Raw genomic sequence first — 27,949 nt, 5'->3', positions numbered from 1 at the left:
TCTTAGGAAATCTAATCTTGCAGAAAACAAACATATTTGAATTATTTGATCAGGGACTGTAGCATTTTTTTATTAAAGAGTTTTTATTTTGAGAAAAGAAAGGAAATGTTTATATTTTAGGGCTTGGACCCAGCCCTGCCATTCATTAACTGTGACCATGGACAAGGCATTTACGCTTAGAGTAGGTTCCTCTATAAAGAAGTGATTGGTTCTACCTTAGAAGGTTGCTGTAAGGTACAGAGTGAGCACATAACACTCCGTAGTCTTAGCTATACATACATATGGGACTATATAATTTAGTATTTATTGCATTGCATGAATTTTATTAATGTCACAACAGTTCAGGGCTGAGGATTATCATCTGTTTGCATTTCTAGAGCATTGCACATACATTTTGAAACAAGGGATAGAAGGGACTTCGGCATATTTTATAGCCTGAAGTTAATTGGCCAAGGACTGGAGATGAGTGTAGAATAGTTATAGTTTCTGTTAACAGCAGCAGCAAATAATGTTGAGTACTTTAAGTATACATGCAAAAAATTATAATAAAAGTATATTCGTCGGTTGACAAGCCTAATCTTAGAACATTTCACCTGGAAAACAAAATATTTCAAAAGATAGAATTCTAATCTCTTTTTCCAAAAGTTGTTTTCTTAGTCTCTTCAGTAATTTTTCTTATATAATGAGTGGGGTGATATATTCTCATTCCAACGAATCAAAGTATTAATGGTGGCATTTTGCCTTTGTGAGGCATTTGGAGCCCTTTGTAGAAAACCACTATGTATAAATAAAGAATTTATTTTAAGGACAACTCCAGGACTCGTTGAGACAGTTATTTAGTTATGGGCTGGTTTGGTATATGAAAATAGAATTGTAAAGTAATAACAAGAAAGTCCTTAGAGACCATGTAATTCAGACAGTTCTTCATTGTGCAGACTGGGAAAGTGAGGCCCATAACAGATAGGAGACTTGCCAAGTCCTTGGTAGAGCAAGGATTCTAAGGAATGAAAATCCCAAACCTCTGCTTCTGTGCTTTTCCTAAACCTTTAGAACTTTCCCCACATGTCACTTTACTAGGTTTGTGATTATTAATGATTGTTTTCAGAGTTCCTTCTCTAAGTCTCCTTTATTTTCCATTCAGAATATTTATGGTATGTATACTGTTGTAGTGACAGGAATCCGAAATCTTGGTTCAAGTCACTTGATTTGAGAAATCTGATTTAATGATTTCAAAATATGCAGAGAGAGGGACAGTTTTTTCTTTTTTTTTTTAATTAATTTTTTTAAAATGAGAATGCTACAAAAACTTTGCCATTATCTCCGTTTCCAGTGTTAGGTGCTTTTAAATTTTTATGAATATTTTTTGGGTTCATTCATCAGGAAAGCATTTCTAATTTCAGTATTTTCTGTTATAACCTCTACCTAATACACATTTGAACTTTAGTTTCCCAGAGGAAAACCTAAAGAAATTTTTATTTCTTAGGTTTTGTTTAGTATAGTCTTCTAAGTGGTGGTTTCTAAACTTTACTCTGGCAAACACTTTTGTTTAAAATCCCCTCTTCTCCATGTAAAAATCACCGGTAAGCTGTGGAGTCTTGTTTTTAAAATGCTGTCATGCTGGCAGAGTGACAGCAATCAGACAGCAATCTGATTGGCTTGCAATCAGAGAAACCTAAACTTTTTCTACTCTAAAAGTGTAACCACATGTTTATATTTTTCTAAATCCTCAAACAAAACAAAACAACAAAATACCTTCTTCCCCACATTCCCAGTTAAAAGCTACATGCCTTTAGCGACTAAACTAACTAAACTAGGTGCCCATACTGTGCAGTACGGTGTTAAAAGGTGGCAGTAGTATGGTATGAAAATAAGATCCTAGCAGTGTAGGTACATTAGCTAGGCATAGGTGTGATATTATTAACACCACAGCAAGAGAGAGCCTTTCATCTTTCTTAGAGAAACAGTATTTGGTGAATTAAAAATTTGAGAAACACTGAATTGAATTGAGAGATTTTTATTTTGGCTTCCTGAAGTCTTCCCACACCATTTTACAGCTCTTTCTGAAATTTTCCATTTATCTTTACCTTCCTATATGACAGATTCATTCATTTTTCCTCCTTATTATGCCTTTTTGGGAACTCAGAGACTTCTGTATATAAAAGCTATTTCATTTCCTCTTTCTATTTTGACCAACATATCGGTATAGCTACCCTCAGGACTTTACTGTCAGAATTGTGGGCAATTGCATACATTTGGGAGGGTCAGCACTGGAAGGGCATTTAATTAAAAATAACTATGTGTTTCTTTATCTCAGAGTACTATTAATCCTGTAGATGCAATATATCAACCTAGTCCCCTGGAACCTGTGATCAACACAATGCCTTCCCAGACTGTCTTACCTCCAGGTATAGTATTTAGAAAAATGTTTCACAGATTCATTGCTGAGAAAAAACTTAATTTGTGTGACGGGAGTAGTAATCTTGAAGGGCTTTTTCTTTGTTTTTTAATGAGTAAAAGGAATTAAAAAAAATAGTACAGCTGAAAATGAACTGGAAAAGGGTGATAGTATTTTTTGATATTGGGGCTTTTTCAGGACAGTGAAAGGGCTTCTTGTTTTCAAAGTGAGATAGCAGACAAACATGGTTACTAAGACATGGATTAAATCCTGTGATTCAGGATTTATGGTTCCAAGGAAAACCTTGGATCCAAGTATACCTTGATCTGCTTAGAGTTTTCCAGGAATGTTCTAATTTGGGGTATTCTTTATAGTTCTGAACAATACAGGTGGTTTCTTCATGGTGGACTTTAAGATAATGAGAAAGGGAAGAATGAAATTTATGATGTCTGCCAATTAAATAGATATGTATTTTTAAGTATAGAAGAATAAATAGTATTTTCTTTTTAAACTGACAAAGTAGGACGTAGGGCCAACACCTAACTACTCTTTTCACTTTTTATTGCATCCAACATATCTGTATTCTCAAGGATGACTTAGTTTGGTCAGATATTGGACTAGAAAAAAATCCTTTTAAAAGATACTTACAAGTATATGAAATACTTTTGTGAATTTGTATGTATCCTTAAGAGAATGAACTACTGTCTGTTCATGGGCTAAAGAGGAGATACGGTGCCTCATTTCAGATTTTATGTGGTTTGATGTTTGGAAACACTTTCTCGTCAGAAGTGTTTGCTGGTTTTGCAGAACAGTGGTATGGAGGTATTGTCCAGCCGTGACTGGTGTCTTGCTATCCTGCCTCGTGTCGTGGTACTCCGCAGCATGTCATTGGGTTTAATGGGTATGGGATGTCATAAAGGAGTAATATGGGACTTGACTTAATGGAATATAGTTTCAGAAATTACTGATCTTTACGGTTTTCAATCCCACATAATTGCAGTTAACAGTTATGTTTGGGCTGTTTCTCCAACTTACTTCACATGTTCAAATCTCCTAGAACCTGTTCAGTTGTGTAAATCAGAGCAGCGTCCATCTTCCCTACCAGTTGGACCTGTCTTAGCTACCTTGGGACACCAGACTCCAACACCAAATAGTACAGGTACAGATTTGTATATTTCCTTTCCTTCCAACTCCCCATTTAAATTTAAGATTTGTGTTTGATTACTGATGGGGAAAAAGTTAAAGAATATGTGTTGTATATTTCTGTTGGAGATATCATAGTTTTACCATTACAGTTCTGTACATGAAGTGGTTAACTTTGTGGTTGAACCACAAGCTAGTAATAATTATAATCTAAATAAAATATTGCAGAATTTTGCTTGTTCATTTATGATTTATTTTGAAGATCTATATTGATTTTTTTTAAAGTTTGCTCAAGGTAGACTTGTATACTTTCTTATTGTAAAGGAATCAGAAAATATGGAAGTACAGAAAACAAAAACTGAAAGTCCTCTTTACTCTTCCCTGTCATTTGTGTACATGTATGTACATATATACCTATATTGTGTATTTTTACTGTTGTTTTTGTTTTAACCCAAAGGAGATCTAGTGTTTGTGTGACTCACTTTTCATTTAACAGTGAACAGTTAGAGAGCTTTCCATGTTCATATAGTGAGGTCTATAACATTCTTTCTACAGTTGTCTGGACAGGTATTCCCTGTTTTTCCACTGATGAACATTTAAGTTGTTTCTAATATTTTCCTATTATAAGTAATACTTCAGTGTTACTGGATATCCTTGTACAGAAACTTTTAGCACGTATGTATTTTTTAGAATGGATCTGTCAGTCTTTCATATTTTTACCAGCTTTATGGGCAAAAAAAGGGATACTTCATTTTAATTTGCATTTTTTAAATTCATTTAGACTTATGGTCTTTATTTTTTTCTCTGATTTACATTAATGCTATCAATGTTAACATTAGATTTATTTCTTGTTGTAAAATGAATTTGGTTTACATTGAGTTAACCTGTCAACCAAAGTCAAGGAAGCACTTAGTGCTTTCGTGACTGTTATACCATGCATGAGAAGGTGGGAGATAGCGATAAGTGCCTGCAGGTGTGTCACAGATTTCTTTCCTGGACAGATTTCTTTTACTGTGTAATAATGAAAAATTATCTTGTGATTTTAACACATTTTGAAATTTGAATTAGTAAAGGTGCTGATGCTGTTACTTTGGTCTTTAATATTTAACAGCATGGGCAGATATCTTCTCAATTTGAAAGAAAGAAAGTAAAAATAGCTCTCTTATTTGAAGTTCTTGGGAAAATGCTGGTAAGCAATTTGAATAATGAGGTTGAAATGTTTAGCTGACTTTTTTTCTGTATTTCATTAACCTGGGTCAACCTCTTATTCATTTAAAAAACAGGGCCTGTGTTTTATTGTGTTGATTATGTCTGAGTGTTGAAACTACAGCCAAAATTTGTTTATTTGGCGATACAGAAACTAGTTACAAATTTTGAAAAAGTGAGCACTCTTCCTTATGTACATTAACTTTAGTATAAATTATTTCAGAAGAAGATATTTCAAAAATACAACATTTTAGATTTGGTGGATTTAAAGAAATTTTTAAAATTAAATTGGTACCTATTTCTTTTTGATTTTCAGCCTCATTTTTTCATCTTTTCCACCTTTCTTTCCTTTCTCTCTCTCACTAATAATAAAAAAGAAATAACAATAATTGAGAAAAATAATATCCTTTTCTCTCATAAGGAAAACTTCATTTCTTTTGTTTGCAGTGCCCATTCAAACTCATTTTCTTCTTGGACATATTTTCAGTTATATGATCATCTGGAGTATTTGCCTGTTAATCATTTGTAATCCCTGACTCCCCCCCCCCACTCCCATTTCAGTAGGAGAAACTTTTTTCCCATTTTATTGCTGCTATTTGAGGGAATAAAGGGAATTTCAAGTTATTTGCTAAAACAAACTACGTTTGGAATATCCACAATAAGCATTACCATTTTAGGTGAGAAACTTTTTGTGTCATTTTTAAAATATCTTTGTAAGAGTGGCAGCCAAGTGGTAGGTTGATGCTCTCTTTCCCTAACTATTGAGCCATAGACACAGGAATGGACTAAAAATCCATGAGTGGGCTCTGGATTCATTTTTATTGCTGCTATTCTCAATTTTTTCTAGAACTGTGGTCTTGACTTTTAGATTGCCTGCCAGCAGTGACTTAAGTTTAATCTCCACAGACATCTGTAACAATTTGGCATAAATTGCCTGAGAGCCTTTAGATGCTCAATAAGTACTTGTTAAATTGATCTCCATGCTCCACTGTTCTGTTACATACTTTTATTGTTATTACTTTGTTACTAGACAGTGAATTAGATGATCACCAAGATTAGATGGTAGTCTCTCTGGATCTCCATTAATTTCCATTTCCTTACTTACTATTGAGGAATAGAAAGCTGACGCCCCTAGTCTTTTCCTTTTCTACATTATCCCATAATAGCCCTCTGATTTTCTCTGACTTAGGTGGAAAGGAGGTGAGGAGTTTGGATAGTGAGTGCTCAGGGCTTTGTGCAGAGCTTTTGTGCTTTCACGTGTGACTGCCAAAACATTGACTAATGAGAATGTGATGTCCTGAACAATATTTTAACATTCACGTGGGCTTTGAAATTGTTTCCATTTTGCATTGCCATTGGCTCACTGCTGCATTTTTGGGTATCAGAATCTACTGTATAAAACAACAGCCCTGGCTTCCCAACTGGTACTGGTATCTATTATGGGACTTCCAGCACCACAACTGACACATTGTGATTATAATCAGAAGGGCTCCTTTCCTGTTATTAAAGATAATTATAGAATGGGAATATAACATTTCACTTATTTAAAAGGCTGTGCCCTATTATATAATGCGATTTGCCCCTTTGTCTTGTTTAGAGGTTAATTTTCTTTACAAATAGTGTAAGGACTTTTCCAACTTAACTCTTGATTTTAGAAATGTCTGCATTGACCCCATCTCCCTAATTTCTTCCCCTCTCTTACCAATATTGCCCCCTAATTAAAAACTTTTTAACCTCCTAGGCAGTGGGCACTCACCACCTAGTAGCAGTCTAACTTCTCCAAGTCATGTCAACTTGTCTCCAAATACAGTCCCGGAGTTCTCTTATTCTAGCAGTGAAGATGAATTCTATGATGCTGATGAATTTCATCAAAGTGGCTCATCCCCAAAGCACTTAATAGAGTAAGTTGATGAACTAATATGTATGTATTTAAACGACTCTCCTGATTTTTAAAAATGTAACTTGATTTTGAGTCTGGTGTTAATAATGACTGACTCCTGTATAAGTTATTATTTGGAAAATGACAGCTTATATCTAAGTGACTTATTGAGCAAAGCCAATTCTCTGATAATGTTGATTTTACTCCTGACTTAATTTAAATGGAATAAATTTGCATCAGCTGTAGTAATATGCCAGTACTGTTCATGGAAGTCTGGGCATTATTTCTTTAGCACCAACATTAGGAGAGGGTCAAATGAGAGCAAATAAGCTACCATGTTTTCCCAAAAATAAGACCTACCTCGAAAATAAGCCCCAGTTAAGATCGTCAGCCAGACGGATGCATTTAGTACGTTATGATGATGTTCCAGAAGAGGATGACATGACTGTATTTGAATAAATGTAGATTGTTGTTCATGAAAAAATAAGACATCCCCTGAAAATATACCCTAATGCATCTTTTGGAGCAAAAATTAATATAAGACCCGGTCTTATTTTTGGGGAAACACTGTAGGAAGTATACAAATAAGAGGTTCCCATTACTTGTTTTTGTATTAGAGTGGAGAGCTATACTAGGGAGGGATGATACAGAGGTGATGAAAGACCCAGCCTCTGCCCTCAGGGGACTTAGTCTTTTGGGGGAACAGACAGACATTTATAATCCAATGGTACACATGCTATGGTAAGAATAAGCATAGAAAGCCATGAGAAGTCAGAGGAGGATTCACAGAGGAGGGAGGGGATGTGATCTTAAAGTGAGATGTGGGTGACTAGAGAGAAGGGGACATGGGGTGAGCAGAGGAGCAGGAGGTGGAAATGCTCTCATGGAGATGGAACCCCATTAAGAAAAGTCTTCAGGCAAGAGGGAGCTCGACTGAGTGTAGCTGTAACATAAGTTGTGGGGAGTGATTAAAAAAAGATATAGAAGGGGTTGACAAGAGCTAGGTCATGAAAGAGGACTTTAACCTTTTACTAATTTTGAACATTTTCTCACAAATGATGGCAGTTGCTGGTCAGGTCTGCATTTTAGAGAAAGATTTGCTGAAATTGTATAGAACTAAATGCACTGGGGCTGCATTATATGTAAGGAGACCAGCCAAAATGAAATAGTAAATTAAGAAATGTTGATAACCTGAACTAAGGTAATAGCGTGGGAGTGGAAAAAAGTGTGTGGATTACAGAGATACTAAGCAGGCAGATTGACAGATACCGATGATAGGTTTTCCCTCATTAGAAAATATTTAACCTATTTTATACTATCGAATCAAAGCTGGGTATATACTATTATACAGAAAAGTCTTTTACATGTAAAGTTATTTACATAATAGCCCATTAGCAAAATACTTCTCAGCCCGACTGGTGTGTAGGTTGCTGTCTTTAAGACTTTGGATTCTGGAATCTCAGAAAGAGATTTAGGTTCTAAATCTGTTTTGCCTCAAACATGTATGATCTTGATCAAGTTATTGAACCTATGTAATCCTCAGTTTCTTCATTTGTAAAATGGGATAATAGTTTCAACTTCAAGGAGTCATTATGAACATTTAAATGAGAATAATGTCAATCAAATGCTTAACATAGTGTCTGGAATATAACAAGCACTCAGTAAATGATAGCTGTTACAGAAAGCAAGTTAACATTTATTTGCTTTAATGTAACTGTTTGTTGTAGATATATTGGCTTACTTTTTGTTGGGCATTTTTTCCAATCCTACTTTCTCAGGAGTTGGTACTATTGTTATAGCTTGGGGTTCGCTTTATAAGACATTACAAATTTGGAGATGATTGTATGTGAATTTGCAAGCTTAATACCATCAGGCAGTCCTTAGACCTTGAACATTGGTTTCTTTTCATAAAAAATATTGTGTAGGACTCTAGTTCTCTAAAGTGTGCGTACCAACTGAGAAGTACAGTGTTCATAAATAATTTGATCAAAACCGCTCAAAATCTTAAAATTTATAAGGAAAACGACTACATTGGCTCAGGAAGTTTTGTGACTTAGTGGATCAAATTCAGCTTTTGAATGTAGGAAAAAGTGAAATATACGTGATCCAGGTGAACACATACTTTTAAGAAATGACACTTCAGTTAAGGAAGAGAGGTTTGAACCCATAGCTTAAGATGGCCAGTTTAGCAAAAAACGGTGTGATTTAGCATATTCGTTTCTTAATGTATGTGGGGGAAATAAACTAATTGAGACGTCATTATTAGCAGTTTGCCACTAGAAATTTCATTTTAATTTTTAAATGGTTTTAATGATAATGGGGTTAAAAGAAAATAAGGATTTAGATGAAAATTCCAAAGTAAAGGTTACTGATCTTTGAAGTCCTCGGTCACTGTTTTATTTAAACACATTAAGGACAATCTCTTAAACACCAAACATTAGCTGTCATTCTAAACAACATATAATCAAATATCAAAATGGACTCATCTACTTTCTAGAAGCAAATGTATAACTATATTCAGTAAAAGCTTGATAATATGTGGTTAGCTTCCTTATAATCATCACTGATAACCAACCTTTGGCCCCAGTTCAAAGGTTTTCTTGAAATTTGAATGCAACAGAAAATGTAAAAATGCTTACCTGTTGTACGTGTAATAGACATGTGTACAGAGTCACCTGCAGGTACATAGGCTTTTCTGTTTTCTCCTTCTTACAAGCTTCCTTCTCTCTGCTCTCCCCATACCCACGCTGTAACAAATACACAGTTTATGAACCTCCCATTTGAAGGGACCCAGAGTTGAATACTGTGGTCCACCTAACCCATCTGGATTCCTTTTCTCCCTCAGTTTCACTCCTTATGTGCCCTAATCTAGATTCCCAAACTGGTAGGGACTGCAGCTGTCCAGCACAGTGTTTGTTGACTTTTTGGTTGTTTTGTTTGTTTGTTTGTTTGTTTTAATGGGGCTTTGTATTCCTTCAAGTTGAGTCTGCTGGCTCCAGGTCTACGAGCATGTTGTCCTCTAACCGGGGCCTCTTCATATAATATTTTCAATATGTGGAGGGTCCAACAATGTGAATTTTCAACTGCACAGGTGGTGGGCACCCCTAACCCCCCACATTTTTCGAGGGTCAACTGTATTTATGTTCTCTGCCTGTGTGTCCTCTATGCACTGAGCTTGTGATACCTGCTGGTCATCAGCTGCTACCCCTAGTTTTCTAACTCTCAGGGCAAGTTTCTTTTTTCTCTCTTCTTCTTCATCTTTCAAGGAAGAGAACTGTAAAGCTTAGGTCCTTTCACTGTTCGGTTTCTAAAAACCTGTAGTGACAATAGCCTCTGTGTGAACTATGTTACTGAGCAGTATGGTCTTATACATTTATAAACTAGATGACAGTGTATGTTGGAAAGAACTTGTGCTTTGAAGCCAGATATGCATTTGAAATGTCTCCACTACTCACCAGCGTGTGACTTCCGAGCATCTGTGTGTGGTGAGGAGAATAATCTCTAACTTGTAGAGGTTTTATGGAGGTTAGATTATTATGGAGATAAACATATACAGTGTTAGACACATACTGGTTACTCAGTAAGAGCTATACAAATTAGGACGTTGCAGGTAAATAATTTCTGTATGCATATCATTGTTTTGTCAAGGTTGCTGTTGTTTTTTAACTATTTTCTTTAAATCCTTTGTTCTGAATGAAATAACTTATGAATTGGATAAATGAAAATTTATCCCATTTTTTCCATTTTGACATTTTATTGAGCATTTCACTTGACCCAGACGTGGTTTCTAATCTGAGTAAGAAGGAAAAGCACAATGTAAATAGATCTGAACTTTGGAAATGCATCTAAATTAATATACACGTTTTAAAGGATTTGAGATTTTTAGATCAATTGATTTAAAAGACTCTATGATGTAACAAAGAGCCAGAAAGCATTTTGAAGGTAATTTTTGTGCAGTTCTTTTGTTTAACTTACCCGGGTCTTCTACTCATATTTTCCATTGGTTTTCAAAACTGGTGAGGTAGACATTATAGTACTTTGTGATTTATACTACTAAATTATCAAAGAAGTAATATTTAGTTACCTAAGGATTTTTGAAAAATAGATCAAGGGGCCGGCCTGGTGGCTCAGGCGGTTGGAGCTCCGTGCTCGTAACTCCGAAGGCTGCCGGTTCAATTCCCACATGGGCCAGTGGGCTCTCAACCACAAGGTTGCTGGTTCAATTCCTCGAGTCCCGCAAGGGATGGTGGGCTCCGCCCACTGCGACTAAGATTGAGCATGGCACCTTGAGCTGAACTGCCTCCCGGATGGCTCAGTTGGTTGGAGCACAGGCTCTCTCAACCACAAGGTTGCCAGTTCGATTCCTCGAGTCCCCCCAAGGGATGGTGGGCAATGCCCCTTGCAACTAAGATTGAACATGGCACCTTGAGCTGAGCTGCTGCTGAGCTCCCGGATGGCTCAGTTGGTTGGAGCACATCCTCTCAACCACAAGGTTGCCTGTCGGTTCGGCTCCCACAAGGGATGGTGGGCTGCGCCCCGTGCAAGGGATGGTGGGCTGTGCCCCCTGCAACTAGCAATGGCAACTGAACCTGGAGCTGAGCTGCACCCTCCACAACTAAGACTGAAAGGACAACAACTTGAAGCTGAACGGCACCCTCCAAAACTAAGATTGAAAGAACAACAACTTGACTTGGAAAAAAAAAGTCCTGGAAGTACACACTGTTCCCCAATAAAGTCCTGTTCCCCTTCCCCAATAAAATCTTTAAAAAAAGAAAAAAAAGAGATCAAAAAAAGGACAACTGTTCAAATTATATATTTTAATATTTTAATATTAGAATGTTCTAATATAGGCAGAACACAGAGAGTTTTTAGGGTAGTGAAACTTTTCTCTACAATATTACAGTGGTAGAAATTTGTCATTATTCATTTGTTGAAATCCATAGAATATGCAACACCAAGAGTGAACCCTGATGTGAATGAACTATGTATGTGAGTGATGATGTGCCAATGTAGGTTCATCGGATGTAACAAATATACCAGTGTGGCGTGGGGTGTTGATAGTGAGGGAGGTTGTGCATATGGGAATTCTGTACTTCCGCTCAGTTTTGCTACGAACCTAAAGCGGCTCTAAAAAACAAAATGTATTATTAAATAAAAAATTAAAAGAAGGTAAGTAATCAGGGCAAACTGTGTTTAAATTAGAGTACAATGTTTTGCACCTATAAATTTGTAATAAAAGACTGATTATGTGTATACTGTTTTATAAATAACATCTGAAGTATGAGAAATTTGGTTTCCATTTTTACATTTAAATAAGAAAACTATGCCTTTGATTATTCTTTTATTAATATGCAAATACTGATTCTGGATAAAATATGATTACAAATATAATAATATAATAAACTTTTCTTAAACTCTGTTAACCAGTTCATAATACCCGTTACTATAAATTTACTTGTAAAAAATAATATACTTTTTTATTTTGTAATTTCAAATACGGTTTTTAATGATTGGGAAAGGTGTTATTAATAATATCAATGTGGACTTTTATCAAAGGATCTCAAAAATATAGACAAGACATCTTTCTGAGACTAAATGCCATTTTTGAAGTTCTAGAAATTGTTGCTGAGAATTATGACAAATCTACATTTATGCAGAGTAACAAAATCAGAAAATGAACTCAAGTTTAAACTTAGAAGCAGAGGCAAAAAATCTTAATAAGTTTTGGTCACCTCTCAACACGGCATAGTTGAGCACACACTATGTAAAAGGCATAAGACAAGAGGCTTGGTCATCAGACTTTATAGTTTCAGTGTCAGAATGACAGCGACAGGGAGAGTTGGAAAGCATATGTATATATAGGTATATATATAACCAGCTAACGCTATAAGAGTCTTGCTTGTTTCTGTTAGCTATCTGCATATATTGGTTTTAAGTAACTGTAGGTTAAAGCCTTTCTGTGATTCTAAATTACTTTCTTAAAAGGCTTAAGAAGGTGATTGATGTTTTTTTAGTTCCTCTGGATCTGTCTCAGCCTTGACCCACAGCAGCTCAGGAAATAGTCTAAAGCGCCCAGACACCACAGAATCCCTGAATTCTTCCCTGTCCAATGGAACAAGTGATGCTGGTAAGTGATCTTTGAGAATTTAACTTTTTTCCCCTTAAAATCATTTGTTTGAAAAAAAAAATTTGTAATACCGGTAGCACAGATTGGTCCAGTTTACCTCCAGTTGAAGAAGATCTGTTTTATTTTAGACCTTTTCGATTCATACGACGATAGAGATGATGAAGGGGAGGCAGGGTCAGTGGAAGAGCACAAGAGTGTTATCATGCATCTCTTGTCACAGGTTAGACTTGGAATGGATCTCACTAAGGTAAGAATGAAATTTGGTGTTTGCCCTAAGTCTTGATGTGTATGTGTGATTCTTAGTGATTGTGTGGTGAGTGTGCCTACAAATAGAGTATAATGACATAACGTCTGTTTATACTTTTGTTGTGGTTTGATGTATATGTAGATGGGTAAAGTGAAAATTTTTGTAAATGGATGAAATAAGTAAAGCTGGAATAACCGTAGCGATAGTATATATGGATTAAGATTTGTATTTTATTAGGGGCAAACAAGGAATAGGATTAGGCCTCATTAGGAGTTTGGACAAAACCTTAAGCAGTGTAGTGTGCACAGAATCAAAATGAGCAGAGTTCTGATCTTGGGGTTCGAGGACCTGTGTTAGCATCCTACTGCTGCTATTACCAAACTGTGACCTTGACCACGTCCCTTCCTCTGTGATCGTTAGGTTTCTCATGCAAAATGGACACACAGTGACCTGCTTCACAGAGTTGTTGTAAGGATTAGAACAGGTGGTGAATGGAAAACTGTTTATGACGTACATTGAGCCATACAGCTAATTGTGGTCTGGATTTGAATTTAAACTTGGTGCTCTAAAGAGAATGCCCAGTTGATTTAGGAGACCTGGAATACGGGTGTGTTTGTATATCCCTGCCACTATGCTAGAAGCCCCATCTTTTCACGTAGTTCTCACCACAGCACTACAAAGTAGGTGCTGTTGTTAACTCAGTTTTATAGATGAGGAAAGTAAAATTCATGAAGGTTAAGTAACTTGGTTAAATCCTAGTAAGTGGCAGAACTGCAATTCTAATCTGGTCTGTGATTTCAAATCAAAATCTGTGATGTTTCCACTACTACCTCTTGTTTTAAAGACTTAAGCTACAGTCTTTGTCAGTAGTGAGCTTCGTTTTGGTTTTGGATTTAGAGGGCAATTAAAAAAACTAATTCATAATACTTTCTAGTAAGTGTCTACAATAAAACCTTTCGACTCAAATCTAAATGAGAACAGAAACACAAGGATAGCATGAATTTGTGGATTCCAGCATACTTGCCAGGAATGTTTTAGGTAAGAATATTTGCAGGAGTTTGCCCCCAGAATTTTTTCACTGATTACTAAATTGCATAATTGCTGGAGCAGAATTGTTCCTTCAAATTTGAAAGTTATAGCTTAATTTTAGACACTGACATCTGTAATACTGTTTTCTACATCTCCTATCTTGATTGGTTTTGATCTCCAATAATCGAAGACCCACCTACAGTAACTTGAACAGTATTAGGTTTATTATCTCATATAATGAGAAGTACAGAAGTGCAGTAGTTCTGGGATTGAATGGTGGGTCAGCAACGTAGGAAGGGGACCTTGGTTCCTTCAGCCTCTCTGCTCCGCCATCCTTAGCATGCTGACTTTCACACTCAGGCTCATCTCCTCATCATTGCAAAATGGCTGCCATACTTCCAGTCATCACATTCTTGTTGTACAAATATGTCAAGAGGCAGAAAGATAATTTCTTTTCATGGATTGTGTGTGTGTGTATGAGTATTAGAAAGGACACTCTTTTCCAGAAGCGACCAATCAGACTTGCATGCAGTTGAATCTCACCAGAGGTGGGCGTGTGCCCATGCCTGAGCCAGTCACTGGCAAGGGAGGTTAGATGATTGGTTTAGATGAATCCACATTTACCCTTTGAGATCTGGGAAGGCCCCGCAACCTATAGCCTGAACCAAATCAGAGTTCTTTTACTATGGATAAAGCAAGGATGTGCACAGGTAACCAAAAGTGTCTGCCACAATCAAGTTTGTGATTTTTGCCTCACATAATTTCCTCTGGCAGATAATCCATATCTGGGTCTGTACTCACTAAAAGCTTGTTATTTTATGAATGATATTATTTTTTATCACATGTATTAAAAAAACAGCTATTTTAGAAATCTGCACTGACACAAATAGCTGTGATTACCAACAGATGCTGAAATTTAGATTTTTAATGCATTCCAAAGTGTTATTACAACAATGCCTTAAATGTGTAGATATTCTCCTGTTTATAAAAATGTTTTCTCCATTCAGATACTTTCTAAAATTATTTTCCCAATACTTTGTAGTGTTTGGAAGTACTGTAAAGTCATATTTCATTTGGTCTTCAAAACAACCCTAAGATATAAACAGGGCACGTAATTATCCTCCTTTTCCAGAAACTTAGAGAAGTCGAGTAGTTTTCCAGAGCCTCCTTACACCTGAGAAGTGGCAAATAAGTACTTGAACCCAGGTTGAAGACAACCTAGCCCAGCTTACTTTCATCAGTGTTACAGCAGTTTGATGTAACGGCACGTATCAGTATATTGCTAAAAACATTGAAGATCTGTTTAATGAAAGTTCTAAAGAAAAATATTAAGTAGGGAGAGAAAATTCTTTTTTTCTTTCTTTGATTACATTTCAAATCTAATTTTTTGTTTTTTGGCTGTTTGTTTTTTGAATTGCCTGTTGTTTTTTTCACTTTTCTACTGGCAGTAATAATCTTTCTTGTTGATTTGTAAGAGCTGTTTATATATTAAAGGTATTTACCCGTTTTGTTCTTCAGCATTCTTACTTGCTGATATGTAATTTCTGTATTCTCCAAGAGTGGTAGCAAGTTGCACCAAGTCGGCACATAAGCTTGCCTGTGAAGCTACCCATATTGAGATTATGAACATAAATGTTCTGTGGAAGGAAAATGTTTACTTAAAATTTAAACTCTAGAGTCTGAGAAAAAACATTTTAAGTGTTATAGCTGGGGTGTCCCTTTCTAAGCGTGTGTTCCATGAGCACTCCTTATATACTCTGTATACCCAGCCACGCTGGTCCTTATATACTCCTTATGTACTCTGTATACCCAGCCACGCTGGTCCTTATATACTCCTTATATACTCTGTATCCCTAGCCACTGGTTAGTATCACACCCTGTGTCCTGTCTCCATGTCTTTTTTTTTTCTTCCTCCTTCATGTCTTGTTCTTCTGTTTTCCCCTCCCTTTATTACAGCCTTATTCTTCTCCAAGGCTTTTCACTTGTGCCACCTGAATGAATGGTTTCCCAGCTCTAGTCCTCCAAACAGACATGCTCTGCTCCTCTCCAGAACTTCTAGGGTAATTGGAGCATATCTTGTATGGTATTTGTCACATTCCACTGGTATTACTATAAATGCCAGTATTATTCTCTCATACTCACCTTTGCCTCCTCCATAGCATTTAAGACAGGACCTTGAATATAGTAGATATGCAGTAATTATGTTTAAAGGAATTTTTGGTTACTGTGGTGCTATATTTCCATAATAAATAATTATGATCTGATATGCATTTCAAAATCTTTTTCCATTCCCTGATGAAATTCTTCCAGTTTAAATTGGTTATTCCTAATCTTTCTCAGTCCTTCTTCCCGTACTCCAGTTTCCTATTTTCTTTACTTTCTCCTATGCCACTTTTCCAGCCCTTCGGTGTTTTTCTTCATGGGCTCAGACCAATGGTGGAAAGAGTTCGTTGTTTCCCATCATTATTCTTCTTTCTTTTTGTTTATTCTTTCAATTGCTCTTGTAAAAATTTACTGTGTAATAGTAGCTGAAAATGCAAATGTGAATAAGGGTGGTACTTGTATTCTAGGAACTTGTCAATTATTTGAGGACATTGATTTGTAAGTAGATAAATTTCCTAGTGCACCTGAGGGTAGAAAAGCAGCAGTAAAGAAGTGCGCAGACTGCCCCACCCTCCAATTCAGACAGACCCAATTTTGAATTCCACATAATAACAGTGCAGTGAGGAAATTTCTCACCCTCTTTGAGCCTAATTTTTCTCCACTGTAAAATAGAGATAATGACTTGTTTACAATAGGATTGTTGCACAGTTCAGTAAGATAATGTGTATGTAATGCCCCAGCAAGTAGTAGGTGTCCAAAGGTTGCCCGATGTAGTTTGTTGTTGTTACACTGATTCAAGGAGCTAAAGGTTGCACAGAGGAGGTGGCATTTGAACTTCAAAACCTCTCCTTGGTTTTTCATCTGCTGGGCAGGTTAATGGGCATTTCTGAATCAAACAGTTTGGGAAGTAGGTATCAGAAGCATGCCTGGGCAGTACCTGGTGGGTGGTTATTATGATGAGAATGAGTTTTGTTAACAGTTCAGTCTGTTTTTTCATAGTGGAATTTAATCCTCAAGGGTCAAATGTGTATGTTTTTCAGGTAGTTCTTCCAACATTTATTCTTGAAAGAAGATCTCTTTTAGAAATGTATGCAGACTTTTTTGCACATCCGGACCTGTTTGTGAGGTATTTGATTGAACACAGCAATTTCCAATTTTTAAAGATTTTACTCAGTAGCTTTCTGCCTTTGCAGGATAGATGGATTCTCCCTTTTGCCTTTTAAACATTTCGGGGGGAAGTGTCATTGAATAGTTTGTTTATATCATATGCCTATCTGGTTTGCATGGGTTATAAAGTGGTGATGTTGTTAGGCAACCAAGTTAAACATTTTTAAAAAACCTAAAGAGCCCATTAATAGGTAGCCAGTATTTACAGAACTAAGTCCAGGAATTAGTAATCACTGTTAAATTATTTATACTGTATCCTGATGAAGTTCAGTTGACTAAGTTCAGCAAACCTTTCCAAAGCACTCATAGTTTCCCAAACACTTTTATGAGCTGGAGAAAGAAAAAGTCTCAGTGTCTGCCCTTAAAGAGCTTACAGTCTAGTTTACAGATTACAGACTGATTCATAAATTTTAAATGTAAAGCTTGCAGTATTAGATGTATGTACAAAGGACAGAAGTCATCTAAAGGTGGGATTAATTTATAAGGAGGTGAGTTCACATTGCTTTTCAGTGGTAGCCGGAAATTTTTCTTTGTAAGGGGATATCCTAATCTGTCTTCTCTGGTTGCATTCCTTGGCCTTGGACTGTGGTTTACTAAAGCGAGATACAAATCACTGAGGTTTCGCAGTGGGTGGGCACATTTCCTTCTTGAGGAAGATTTAAGAGAACCATTTAACCAATTCCCAAAGGGAAGAATCTCAGTTAATATGGCACTGTTTAAATTAATATATAATTAAACAAGTAAAATGTAAGCATTTATTGGTAATGTGTAAGTAAAGAGGCAAAGTATCAGTTATTCATTAGATATAGAGTTGAGATTTAAGGATAGTTTTTATTTATGAGAATTTAACCTTTGAGGACCCTTAGGGGAACCACTTAAAAGTACAGAGAAGTACAGCTAGAAAGCCAATAGGTAAGATGTAATGGAATTCTAAAAATAATTACAAAAGGAGGAAAAGAGAAATAATGGAACTAAGAACAAAGGGGACAAATAGGAAACAAATACCAAGATGGGAGAGTTAAACACAGCTATTTCAGTAATGACACTAAATGTAAGTAGCATACACAGTCCATTTAAGAGAACAGTGATTTTCAAACTGGATAAAAAAGCAAGGTCAATCTGTATGCTATTTGCAAGTGAGAGATTTTAAATGTGAAGACACTTCTTGGTTAAAAGTAAAGGATGGACAAAGATACATCATGCAAAACACTAAGCATAACAGAGCTGGTGTCACTATATTAGTGTCAGACAAAGGAGATATTTAAGTAAAGTGAGAAGGTAGACAAGTGCACGGTTGTGGTGGGAAATTCCTCCCTCAGGAATTGAACAAGTAGCTCCCTGTATGCACTATGCCCCCTGCCCAAATCAGTTAACCTATAGAAGATGCAAACAGCATTATCAATAAACTTGACCCCAGTTGACCTTTCTAGGCACTACCAAACAATTTAATAACATACAGTCTTTTAAGTGTGTATGGAACATTCATCAAGATAGACCATATACTGGAAGACTTAATAAATTTAAAATTATTGGAACCAGAGTATATTCTCTGACATGAAAGAATTAAATTAGACATCGATAACACAAATATATCTAGGAAATCTCCAACCATTTGGCAATTAAAACAGTGTACTTATATGAAGTTCTGGAACAAGGGAAACTAATCTGTGGTACTAGAAACAGTATTTGCCTCAGGGGTAGGGATTGCTTGGAAAGGGGGATGGGGAAACTTGGAGGTAATGGAAATGTTCTGTATCTTGAATGGATGGTGATTAGTTAAACAGATATATACATTGGTCAAATTCATCAAACCAAACTCTTAAGACCAGTGTGTTTAGTTATGTATATTACCGTGTTTCCCCGAAAATAAGACCTAGCCGGACAATCAGCTCTGTGTCTTTTGGAGCAAAAATTAATATAAGACCAGGTCTTATTTTCAGAGAAACACTGTATACCTCAATTTTAAAAAGAAACTTAGAGGTAACTTCCGGTCCTGGGTCCTCTTAGCTTGTCACGGGATGGACCCTGCTGAGGGGTGCTGCATTAGCCTGTATCCTGTCAGAAAGCAGGATGTGAAATTTTGTCTTTCTCCCTTGCAGCATTAGTGACCAAAAGGATGCCAGAGACCGCATGGTTCAGGTTGTGAAGTGGTACCTCTCAGCCTTTCATGCAGGAAGGAAAGGATCAGTTGCCAAAAAGCCATACAACCCCATTTTGGGCGAGATCTTTCAGTGTCACTGGCCATTATTACCAAATGATACTGAAGAGAACACAGTGAGTGCTGCGCTCGTGTTTTTAATTATCTGAAGTTGCGTACTGATTCAAGATTTCATTTTATTTTGGGGTCGGAAAACAGTGGTAAAAGAAGTGATCAGAAGATGCTCACCACTCGTAGAACACTGGTTGGCCCAGCATATTTTGAATATAGTGAGCAAGGGAAAGAGGGGTATGAGATGAGGGTGGAGATATAGAAACCAAATCATTCAAGGCCTTGTGGGCCATAATGATAATTGTATGGCTTATCAGGATCTCATTTTTGTTTTGAAAAGATCATTTAATGATTTTATGAAAAACAAATTGGAAAGGGGCAAAAATAGAAGCAAGGAGACTATTGAGGGGCTTTGGCATTATTCCAGGGGAGACATGGTTGATTCGAGCCGTATTTTAGAGTTAGAACTGATAGATGGATTGGGGGAGGTAAAGAAAAGGGGAAAATCAGAGATCAATCCTTGTGTGTGGCATTCAACACACAAAAGAAAATGATTGGGTTTGGGGAAGGGAAAGATCAAGAACGCTAATTTGAAATATAAAGTGTGAGGAGTCTGTGAGACGTAAGTGGAGCTGTCACGTTAGGAGTTAGAATTTAAGAGTCTAGAGTTCAAGGGAGAGAATGGAGATGGGGCTTTTGGAGATTTACGGTATATTCAGATGGCCTGGGATTATGTGAAATCGTCTGGGAAGAGAGCATAGCTGAGGTAGAGTAGATAACTCACACCTGAGCCCCAGGGCTCCCAGCATTTAGAGGTTGGTTTGAGGAAGACGACCAACAAGGAAGACTCAAATGTGAAAGGCCTCAAGAGATGGGCCCCTAGCCCACACTGCCCATAGTCTCTCAGTAATCATAACTCTGCATGTCTTTCCCTTACCAAGTGGCACGTTACCTGTAGTCCTTCTGAAGACAGCAGCAGTGTGTGTCTGTTCTTATTTATTGGGTGGACAGCCAGGCCTGGTCCTGAATTGGGCGCATGATCCTTGCCTTTAGAATGTCTGAGGGAGACAGCTGCAAGCAGTAATTTCAATAGTGTACTTAAGTGCCATAATAAAAGTGTCAGGTGCTTTGGGTGTATAGAGGGCAGAGCAGTTAACCACCTTGGGAGGCAGAGACTCCAGTTATTAGATTCTCTGCAGTGTCACTTGTGTTTCCACATCAAAAGAAAACAATGTTGTATTTTCTTGCAGGAGCTAGTTTCAGAAGGACCAGTTCTCGGGGTTTCCAAAAACAGTGTAACGTTTGTGGCTGAGCAAGTTTCCCATCATCCACCCAGTAAGTTCCAGAGTGCAACATCCACTTTCAAACTGTCCTGTCTAAAGTGGGTCATGAAAAGCTCCATAGGTGTGGTCACTGTACTGGCAGTTTTATGGCTACTGTATCAGCCCAGTCCCAAGAGGATTGGTTCCTCATGCCTGAGGAACCTGATCCTTGTGTAAGTTCCAAAGACTATATTAATTAACTTCACTGATTAAATGTGTATTTTAAAAAGGGATTTGGGAAACCAACCTGGAACGCTTCTAAAGTCATTTTACATGTAATGAGCTATGCTGTAGAGACCTCAGCAACTTTAAGACAATTTATATAAATGAGATGTAGTTTCTGCACAGTATTTTCCTGGCCTGGGGAGAGAATGCATACCCTTGGCATCTAACGGCTCTGTGCCGTGGTCAGCCTGTATGTACTGGGTGGGCTCAGGTCAGGGTTGCGACAGGAATATGCTTGCTAACCAGAAGAACACACAGACCTTTTGATCTTAGGTCTTTGGGATTGCCCATAGCCTCGTCATTCAGGGAAGTTCCTGCCTGCCTGCGGGGCCCCGAATGGTTGCTTGCATTGGGGGAACAGGGTATAAAAGGCAGTTGGCCTCATTTGAGGCAGTTCTTTGAGGAGGGGTGAAGGATTTTCCCCTTGGAGCCCGTTCTTTCTTTAGGTTAAGGGAGTTAAAGTGATGGGTATAGCTACATAGTGCACTAATTGAAAACAATTTCTGTAGTTTCAGCCTTTTATGCTGAGTGTATTAACAAGAAGATACAATTCAATGCTCATATCTGGACCAAATCAAAATTCCTCGGAATGTCCATTGGGGTGCACAACATAGGGCAGGGTAAGTCTTTGGGCATTGGGTGGACTCCAGTGTTAATAGGAGAATTTTGTGTCATTCTAATATGTGTGGACACTAGTCTAAATAAGAGGAAATGGCCCCAGAAAGCCAGACTGGGTCTCACTGTTGCATGTAAGCATATGTAGTAGGGGTGGGAGCAGTGGTGGGATGCAGGATCGGTTTTCCCTAAATTGAATGGGATATCCTGGAATATCCCTCAGTCAGACACTCAGCATTATGGCCAGTTGACAGTAGTCATCAGTTTACCCTTCTCTCCACAGGCTGTGTCTCATGTCTAGACTATGACGAACATTACATCCTCACGTTCCCCAATGGTTATGGAAGGCAAGTAGAGCTGTGTCCATGTCTTCTGATCAGTAAGCAGTAGACCCTGCTGTTCCTTAAGCTACACCACTCTTTCCTCTGAATTGTCCCGCCTTACCTGAAAACTTGTGATTTTGCAGGTCTATCCTCACAGTGCCCTGGGTGGAACTAGGTGGAGAATGCAGTATTAATTGTTCCAAAACTGGCTATAGTGCAAATATCGTCTTCCACACTAAACCTTTCTACGGGGGCAAGAAGCACAGAGTTACCGCTGAGATTTTGTAGGTATTCTTGTTTTGCCTTTTTGCTTTAGTGCTCTTCTGCTTCTCTGAAATGCTTTTCCTTTTGTCCTAAACTATAACTTCTGTTAGGACTTGACCATTTTAATGGTTCTGCCTTTGTAAACTTGTTTCATATCCTGTGAGTCATGTCTCTTCCTAAAATTCCACTTTTGGAAGGAGACCTAAAATCTGGGTTCAGAACAATCAGAGGTCGTTGGCAGGGTTTCCTTTCTAGGAACTGACTTACAAGTGGGGAACAGAAAGGCGTCTTCCTAGATCGTCTAGCTAACCCAATCACCGATTTCCTGACTATTGCCAGACTGAACCATGAGCTAGTCCAGACTCTGTGAGTCCCACTGGAGTGTCTCCCAGTCTGCAGTCCTTTTTTCTGAGCTTTTCTTGGGAAAAACAGTGACCATCACATCTTGACTTGGTTCCATTTGATATTCTAGGGTCTGATGAAGACAGTTGTGCTGTCTGGGTAACAGTCGATTGGGGGTGTTCAGAGCCTGCCTGGAAGAGGAAAATCTTCAGGACTTTCTCTGCCCTAAAGGCCTTTTTGGGAACAGTGTTGCAGTTGGAAGATACACTACTAGTTAACCAGTTATCCAGGGAGATAATTTCATTTGCATGACAGAATCAGCATCCAAAAAGTCTTGAGCAGGGTGAGACCGTGAACATAAGATGAAGTTTACTAAAGATCAGTGTAAAATCCAAAATATTGCAGTCAGAAAATACGTGCAGAGCTTAGAAAGCAGCAAAAGTCACTTCTATCATGCTACTGCTCCCCCAAAACGGTAGGTGATAAAAATAGGATGTCCAGAACAGAGACCTGGGTGTGCCTGCTTCTCAGGGTTTCTCAGAGGTCATCGGACCAACAGGAACTGCTGACTCAGCAGAATTCTCCACCAGTCTTAGCCATAAGTAGTAGAAAGACTACCCTCAAGTGAGCTAAACGAGCACTTGGTGGGCTCTTCAAATGAGGGAGTTGAGCATCAGATGAAGGATGTACTAGCTGAGTAGTTCTCAAACTCTTTGGTGTCTGGACTTCTTTACACTTAAAAATTAAGAACCCCAGAGAGCTTTTGTTTATATTATACCCATCAATATTTCTTATTAGATATTAAAAACAGATTTTAAAATATTTGTGAATACATTTACAAATAACAATAGCATTTTATGAAAAAAGAAAAAACTTCCCAAAACTCTTCTTTAAGAAATTTGTGAGAAGTGTGGCATCGTACATTTTCTGAATTTTGCCAATCTCTAATATACAGTCATGTGCTGCATGAGGTTTTGGTCCATCACGGACAGCATATATGATGGTGGTTCCATAAAATTATAATAGAGCCGAAAAATTCCTGTCACCTAGTGATGTCATAGCCATTGTTCTATCGCAGTACAACACATCACACTATGTGTTTGTGGTGATGCTGTAAACAAACCCACAGTCTACAAAGTATAGCACATACAGTTGTGTGCAGTACGTAATACATGATAATGATAATAAACTGTTGCTGGTTTATGTATTATAATTTTATTGTTATTTTAGTGTGTACTCTTTCTACTTATGAAAAAAGTTTGCTGTAAAACAGTATGCCGTGTTATGCCAATAGCAGCTTCATACATGTCTTGATTGCATCATTTTCTCTTGTGCTTGATTTAATCTTGTGTTGTTTTGTACAGTACCAGGCTGTGTAGGCTTGTAGCCCGTGTACCATACAGCCTGGGTGTGCAGTGGGCTGGCTGTACCATCTAGGTTTGTGTAAGTGGACTCTATGGTGTTCACGCAACGAAATCACTTGACGACCCATTTCTCAGAACACCTCCCCATCGTTAAGCAGTGTGTGACTGGAATTAATCAAAGATAGCTGGATTCTCCTATCTACTTGGCAATCATTTGGTTGCTACATATTACATAGCCTTTTGGAAACACCGTACACTTGTGCGAAAACTAAAGTGAAAAAGGCAAACAATGTTTTAATATTAGGAAAATAGTTTTGACCTAAGAGGGTTGTGGGAACCCCCAGGGATTCCCAGACCACACTTTTGAGAGCCACTCACAATGACCTTCTAAATCTGGGATAATGCCATTTTTCTTTCCATTTATCCCACTTCCCCCAAAGCCCCTAAATCATAGAGGAAGTTTAAGTTTCAGTCCAGTGATAGCAACTTCATCCCTCTGCCGTTTATTTTTCTCTTCCTGACCTCTTTTAGCCTCCTGCTGTGTTCATGCCTTGCCCCTCCTAACCTGTCCTTTGCTGTGGTGCTTATCTTCCCAAATTCTGTCCCTGTCATACACATCACTGTCACGTCCAAGGAGAGGCCTGTTGGAGCTTTTAAGAAAGGGATCCTTGCTCAGGAAAAGAGACCAATACCATTTGACCCAGAGGTCCCTTTCAGCCTGAGGATGAAAGCCTGGTCTCTAGCATTATATCCTTTAGCGAACCCTTCCCTGACCCTCAGCCCAGCAGTTTGGCCCTTGAACTGCAACCCTCGCATAAATTCACCACAGCTCTTACCACCCAGAATCTCAGTGGTGATGTCTCGCCCCACTAGGCTGTGAACAGCTGGAGGGCAGGGACTGTCCCTAGTCTGCTGTGTCCCCAGCACCGGGCTCTCTTGCTCCTCTCAGACTGTTCATGGGATTTCAAGTTCATTAGCATGCCGTTGGCTCTGGGAAATCCAGTGTCGTTAAGCTGCCGTTACCAAAGACTTTGCAGTCGCCCTTCTGTGTTCTGCTGTGGAGGTAGGCCACCCTGCCCAAACTCTTTGGTATTTTTCAACTTGAGATTAACACAAATGTTTCCTTTTCTATTTAGTTCTCCAAATGACAAGAAGTCTTTTTGTTCAGTTGAAGGGGAATGGAATGGCGTAATGTATGCAAAGTACACAACAGGGGTAAGAACCTATATTTTGCCACTTTTTTCAGGCTGCATTGAGGTGTGTAGCCTATCCCTTTCTCTGGCTTCTTTCATCTGGAAGTTGAACCACCAAGGCCAGCTCTAATGCCATCTCTTCAGGGCAGTCCTTTTCCTTCCCCCCAACTCTTCCCCAGCAGTACAAGAAGTAGAATGACTTTTATGTTTCTCTCAAAACACTCAAGAATAATATACGAGTATGTAGAAAAATGCTTGGCACATAGTAAGCACCCAGTAAATGTTAGCTGTATCATTAGAATGTGTGGTATGTTTATAAAATGAAGTGCTAAACTAATTTGTGTTTACGTACACAGTTTGATTTTGTAGAAGACATGTATTGACTGCCTGGCACCAGGGATACAGAAATGAGGAAGATAGTCCTTGCCCTCCAGGAACTTGCAGGCAGTGCCTATACCTAATTAAGGGAGCAGGAAGGTGGCATGGGATAAACGGTGAACTGGATTTGGGACTTGGAGAATGTGAACTGTGAAAAGCACTTCAGGATACTGATTAGGATTAGTTGTTTACTGGCCCAGCTCTCGGAGAGATGACATCCTGAGAAGGTAGCACATAGCCACATGAAAACGTCTATTGAATTGAGCCTCTACCATGACTTAAGACATACAACTATATTTTAGGCTGAAGACTACATATGAAACTCACTGTCTTCAGGGATATACCATGTTTCCCCGAAAATAAGACCTAACTGGAAAATAAGCCCTAGCATGATTTTTGAGGATGACATCACCTGAATATAAGCTCCAATGCGTCTTTTATTAAAGAATTAATATAAGACCTGGTCTTATTTTGGGGGAAATACAGTATGTGGGATTTGATTATTACCTCTGTTAAAGTCTTCTGGGAAGAGTAGCCTCTTCCTCCTAGAACAGTTTGAACAGTAAAACATCTACCTACCTACCTCTTCTGTTTTCTAGGAAAATGCAGTTTTTATAGATACCAAGAAGTTGCCTATAGTCAAGAAGAAAGTGAGGAAATTGGAAGATCAGAATGAGTTTGAATCCCGCTGGTAAGGAGACGACATAACAAGGGCTATTGAGGCGAGGGCTATTGAGGCGGTGCCCCCACATTGGCTAGGCTTAGGCACAGGGCTGGGTTTGGGGGATGGTACAGCAGAGGGTAACAGCACAGATGCAGTTTGAATGCCTGGGTTCACATGGAGCTCCAGCATTTCTGTGTAACTGAGACTGCAGGCTCGCCTCTGTCTTTCCTGAAACAAGAACTAGCTCAGAGTTGTTGTGAGGACTAAATGAGATGAACATGTAGCGTATATATGAGGCTTGGTATATAGTAAGTACCCAGGTATGTTGGCTTATCACCATCTTTGTGGTTTATAAGAGATGACAGTAAAGTCCCAACTGAGACGTGTGGTAAAATACCTTCAGGTCTTTGTTCGCAGGAAACTTTTTGTAATTTCATCCTTACATTGTTTCAGTACATATCTCTAAAATGACTTAACAAAAAAAAAAAACTAACCACATGTCATTACCATGCTTTAACAAAGTCAATTTCTTAATTTATCATCAAATGTCTAACCGATACTCAATTTTCCTGTAGTCTTAAATATAATTTTTTCCTTTTCCATTTGCCTGATAAAATTGGGATCTTTTAGTTATGAGGAATTATGCACTTAAGTTCTTTGTTTAGCATATTAGGGGATTTCTTAAATGAAGTAAGGGGACCTTACAAATCATTACCCTACTTGTTATCTCTAACTTCTTAATATCCTGCTTGGCTAGAGTGCCTTTTTAGTTACATTAAGTGGGAATCTGTAGAAATACATGTTCTGCTACTCACCACAAGGGGATCTTAGGCATGGCCATTCTTCTAGTCCCTAGGAATCTTCACTTGTAAAGTGACATGTTTGGACCAGACTTGTTATCTTCTAGACCTTGAGAGGAAGCCAAATCTCTTAAGCCTCTGCAATTCACCTTTTGACTCTTAAGTATCTGTTCACACTGTTTCTCCAAGTTCTCATTGTTAAATCCAAGGGAGCTTTTCTGAAAGGGAGCTTTTTCTTCTCAGCTACCCTGATCTAATCCTTCTGGTTTGTAGTAAAGGACACTCAAGCCCTAGAGTGGGGAACTGACACTTCCTAAGTTGCATAGCTAATTAGGTGTAGAGCCAGAAATAGAATGCTCAGTTCTCACTGTTCTTTCTCCTCTATTATATACTGTGTTTCCCTGAAAATAAGAGCTAACCAAGAAAGAAGCCCTGGCATGATTTTTCAGGATGACGTCCTCTGAACATAAGCCCTAATGTGTCTTTTGGAGCAAAAATTAATGTAAGACCCAGTCTTATATTTGGGGAAACACAGTATCATTTATCCAGCTTTCTGCCCATCCTTTATTTCTTCCTTTGACAACTAGCAATGCAGTCTTCCATTTTTCTGTTCTTTACTCCAGTGCCTTGATACCAGCTTAGGAGATTGTGAACTACAGCACTTAAAGCCACTTGACTTACACTGTAATTGTGCTATATTCAGGGTAGTTCTAGACTTTCGTTCTCAAGATTGCTGACTCCTATATCTGTCTAGTACTTAACTTAGCACCTTGACTTCTTTTTAGCCTTTGGAAGGATGTCACTTACAACTTAAAAATCAGGGATATTGATGCAGCAACAGAAGCCAAGCATAGACTTGAAGAAAGACAAAGAGCAGAAGCCCGGGAAAGGAAGGAGAAGGAAATTCAGTGGGAGACAAGGGTAAGCTTGCTTTGGGGAGCCTGCCCCAACTCC

The 27,949-nt window shown here is 38.1% G+C and overlaps 1 protein-coding gene across 17 annotated transcripts in view; it reads left to right on the top strand.

The window, feature by feature from the left end:
- Positions 1-27,949, top strand: part of OSBPL9 (oxysterol binding protein like 9) — a 131,952-nt gene that overhangs the window by 103,071 nt on the left and 932 nt on the right. For all 17 annotated transcript variants that reach the window (XM_081057529.1, XM_081057540.1, XM_081057530.1 and 14 more), the window contains 14 exons: positions 2,315-2,405; positions 3,453-3,554; positions 6,486-6,645; positions 12,638-12,750; positions 12,879-12,997; positions 17,170-17,255; positions 19,396-19,570; positions 20,756-20,840; positions 21,562-21,672; positions 21,951-22,014; positions 22,134-22,274; positions 25,097-25,175; positions 26,131-26,222; positions 27,781-27,916. In XM_081057529.1, the coding sequence (XP_080913655.1) occupies positions 2,315-2,405; positions 3,453-3,554; positions 6,486-6,645; positions 12,638-12,750; positions 12,879-12,997; positions 17,170-17,255; positions 19,396-19,570; positions 20,756-20,840; positions 21,562-21,672; positions 21,951-22,014; positions 22,134-22,274; positions 25,097-25,175; positions 26,131-26,222; positions 27,781-27,916 (1,554 nt within the window). The remainder of the gene's footprint in view (positions 1-2,314; positions 2,406-3,452; positions 3,555-6,485; positions 6,646-12,637; positions 12,751-12,878; positions 12,998-17,169; positions 17,256-19,395; positions 19,571-20,755; positions 20,841-21,561; positions 21,673-21,950; positions 22,015-22,133; positions 22,275-25,096; positions 25,176-26,130; positions 26,223-27,780; positions 27,917-27,949) is intronic.

Source organism: Rhinolophus hipposideros (assembly GCF_964194185.1).
Source record: "Rhinolophus hipposideros genome assembly, chromosome: 8".
NCBI lineage: Eukaryota > Metazoa > Chordata > Mammalia > Chiroptera > Rhinolophidae > Rhinolophus > Rhinolophus hipposideros.
This window is presented reverse-complemented; position numbering and strand designations above follow the sequence as displayed.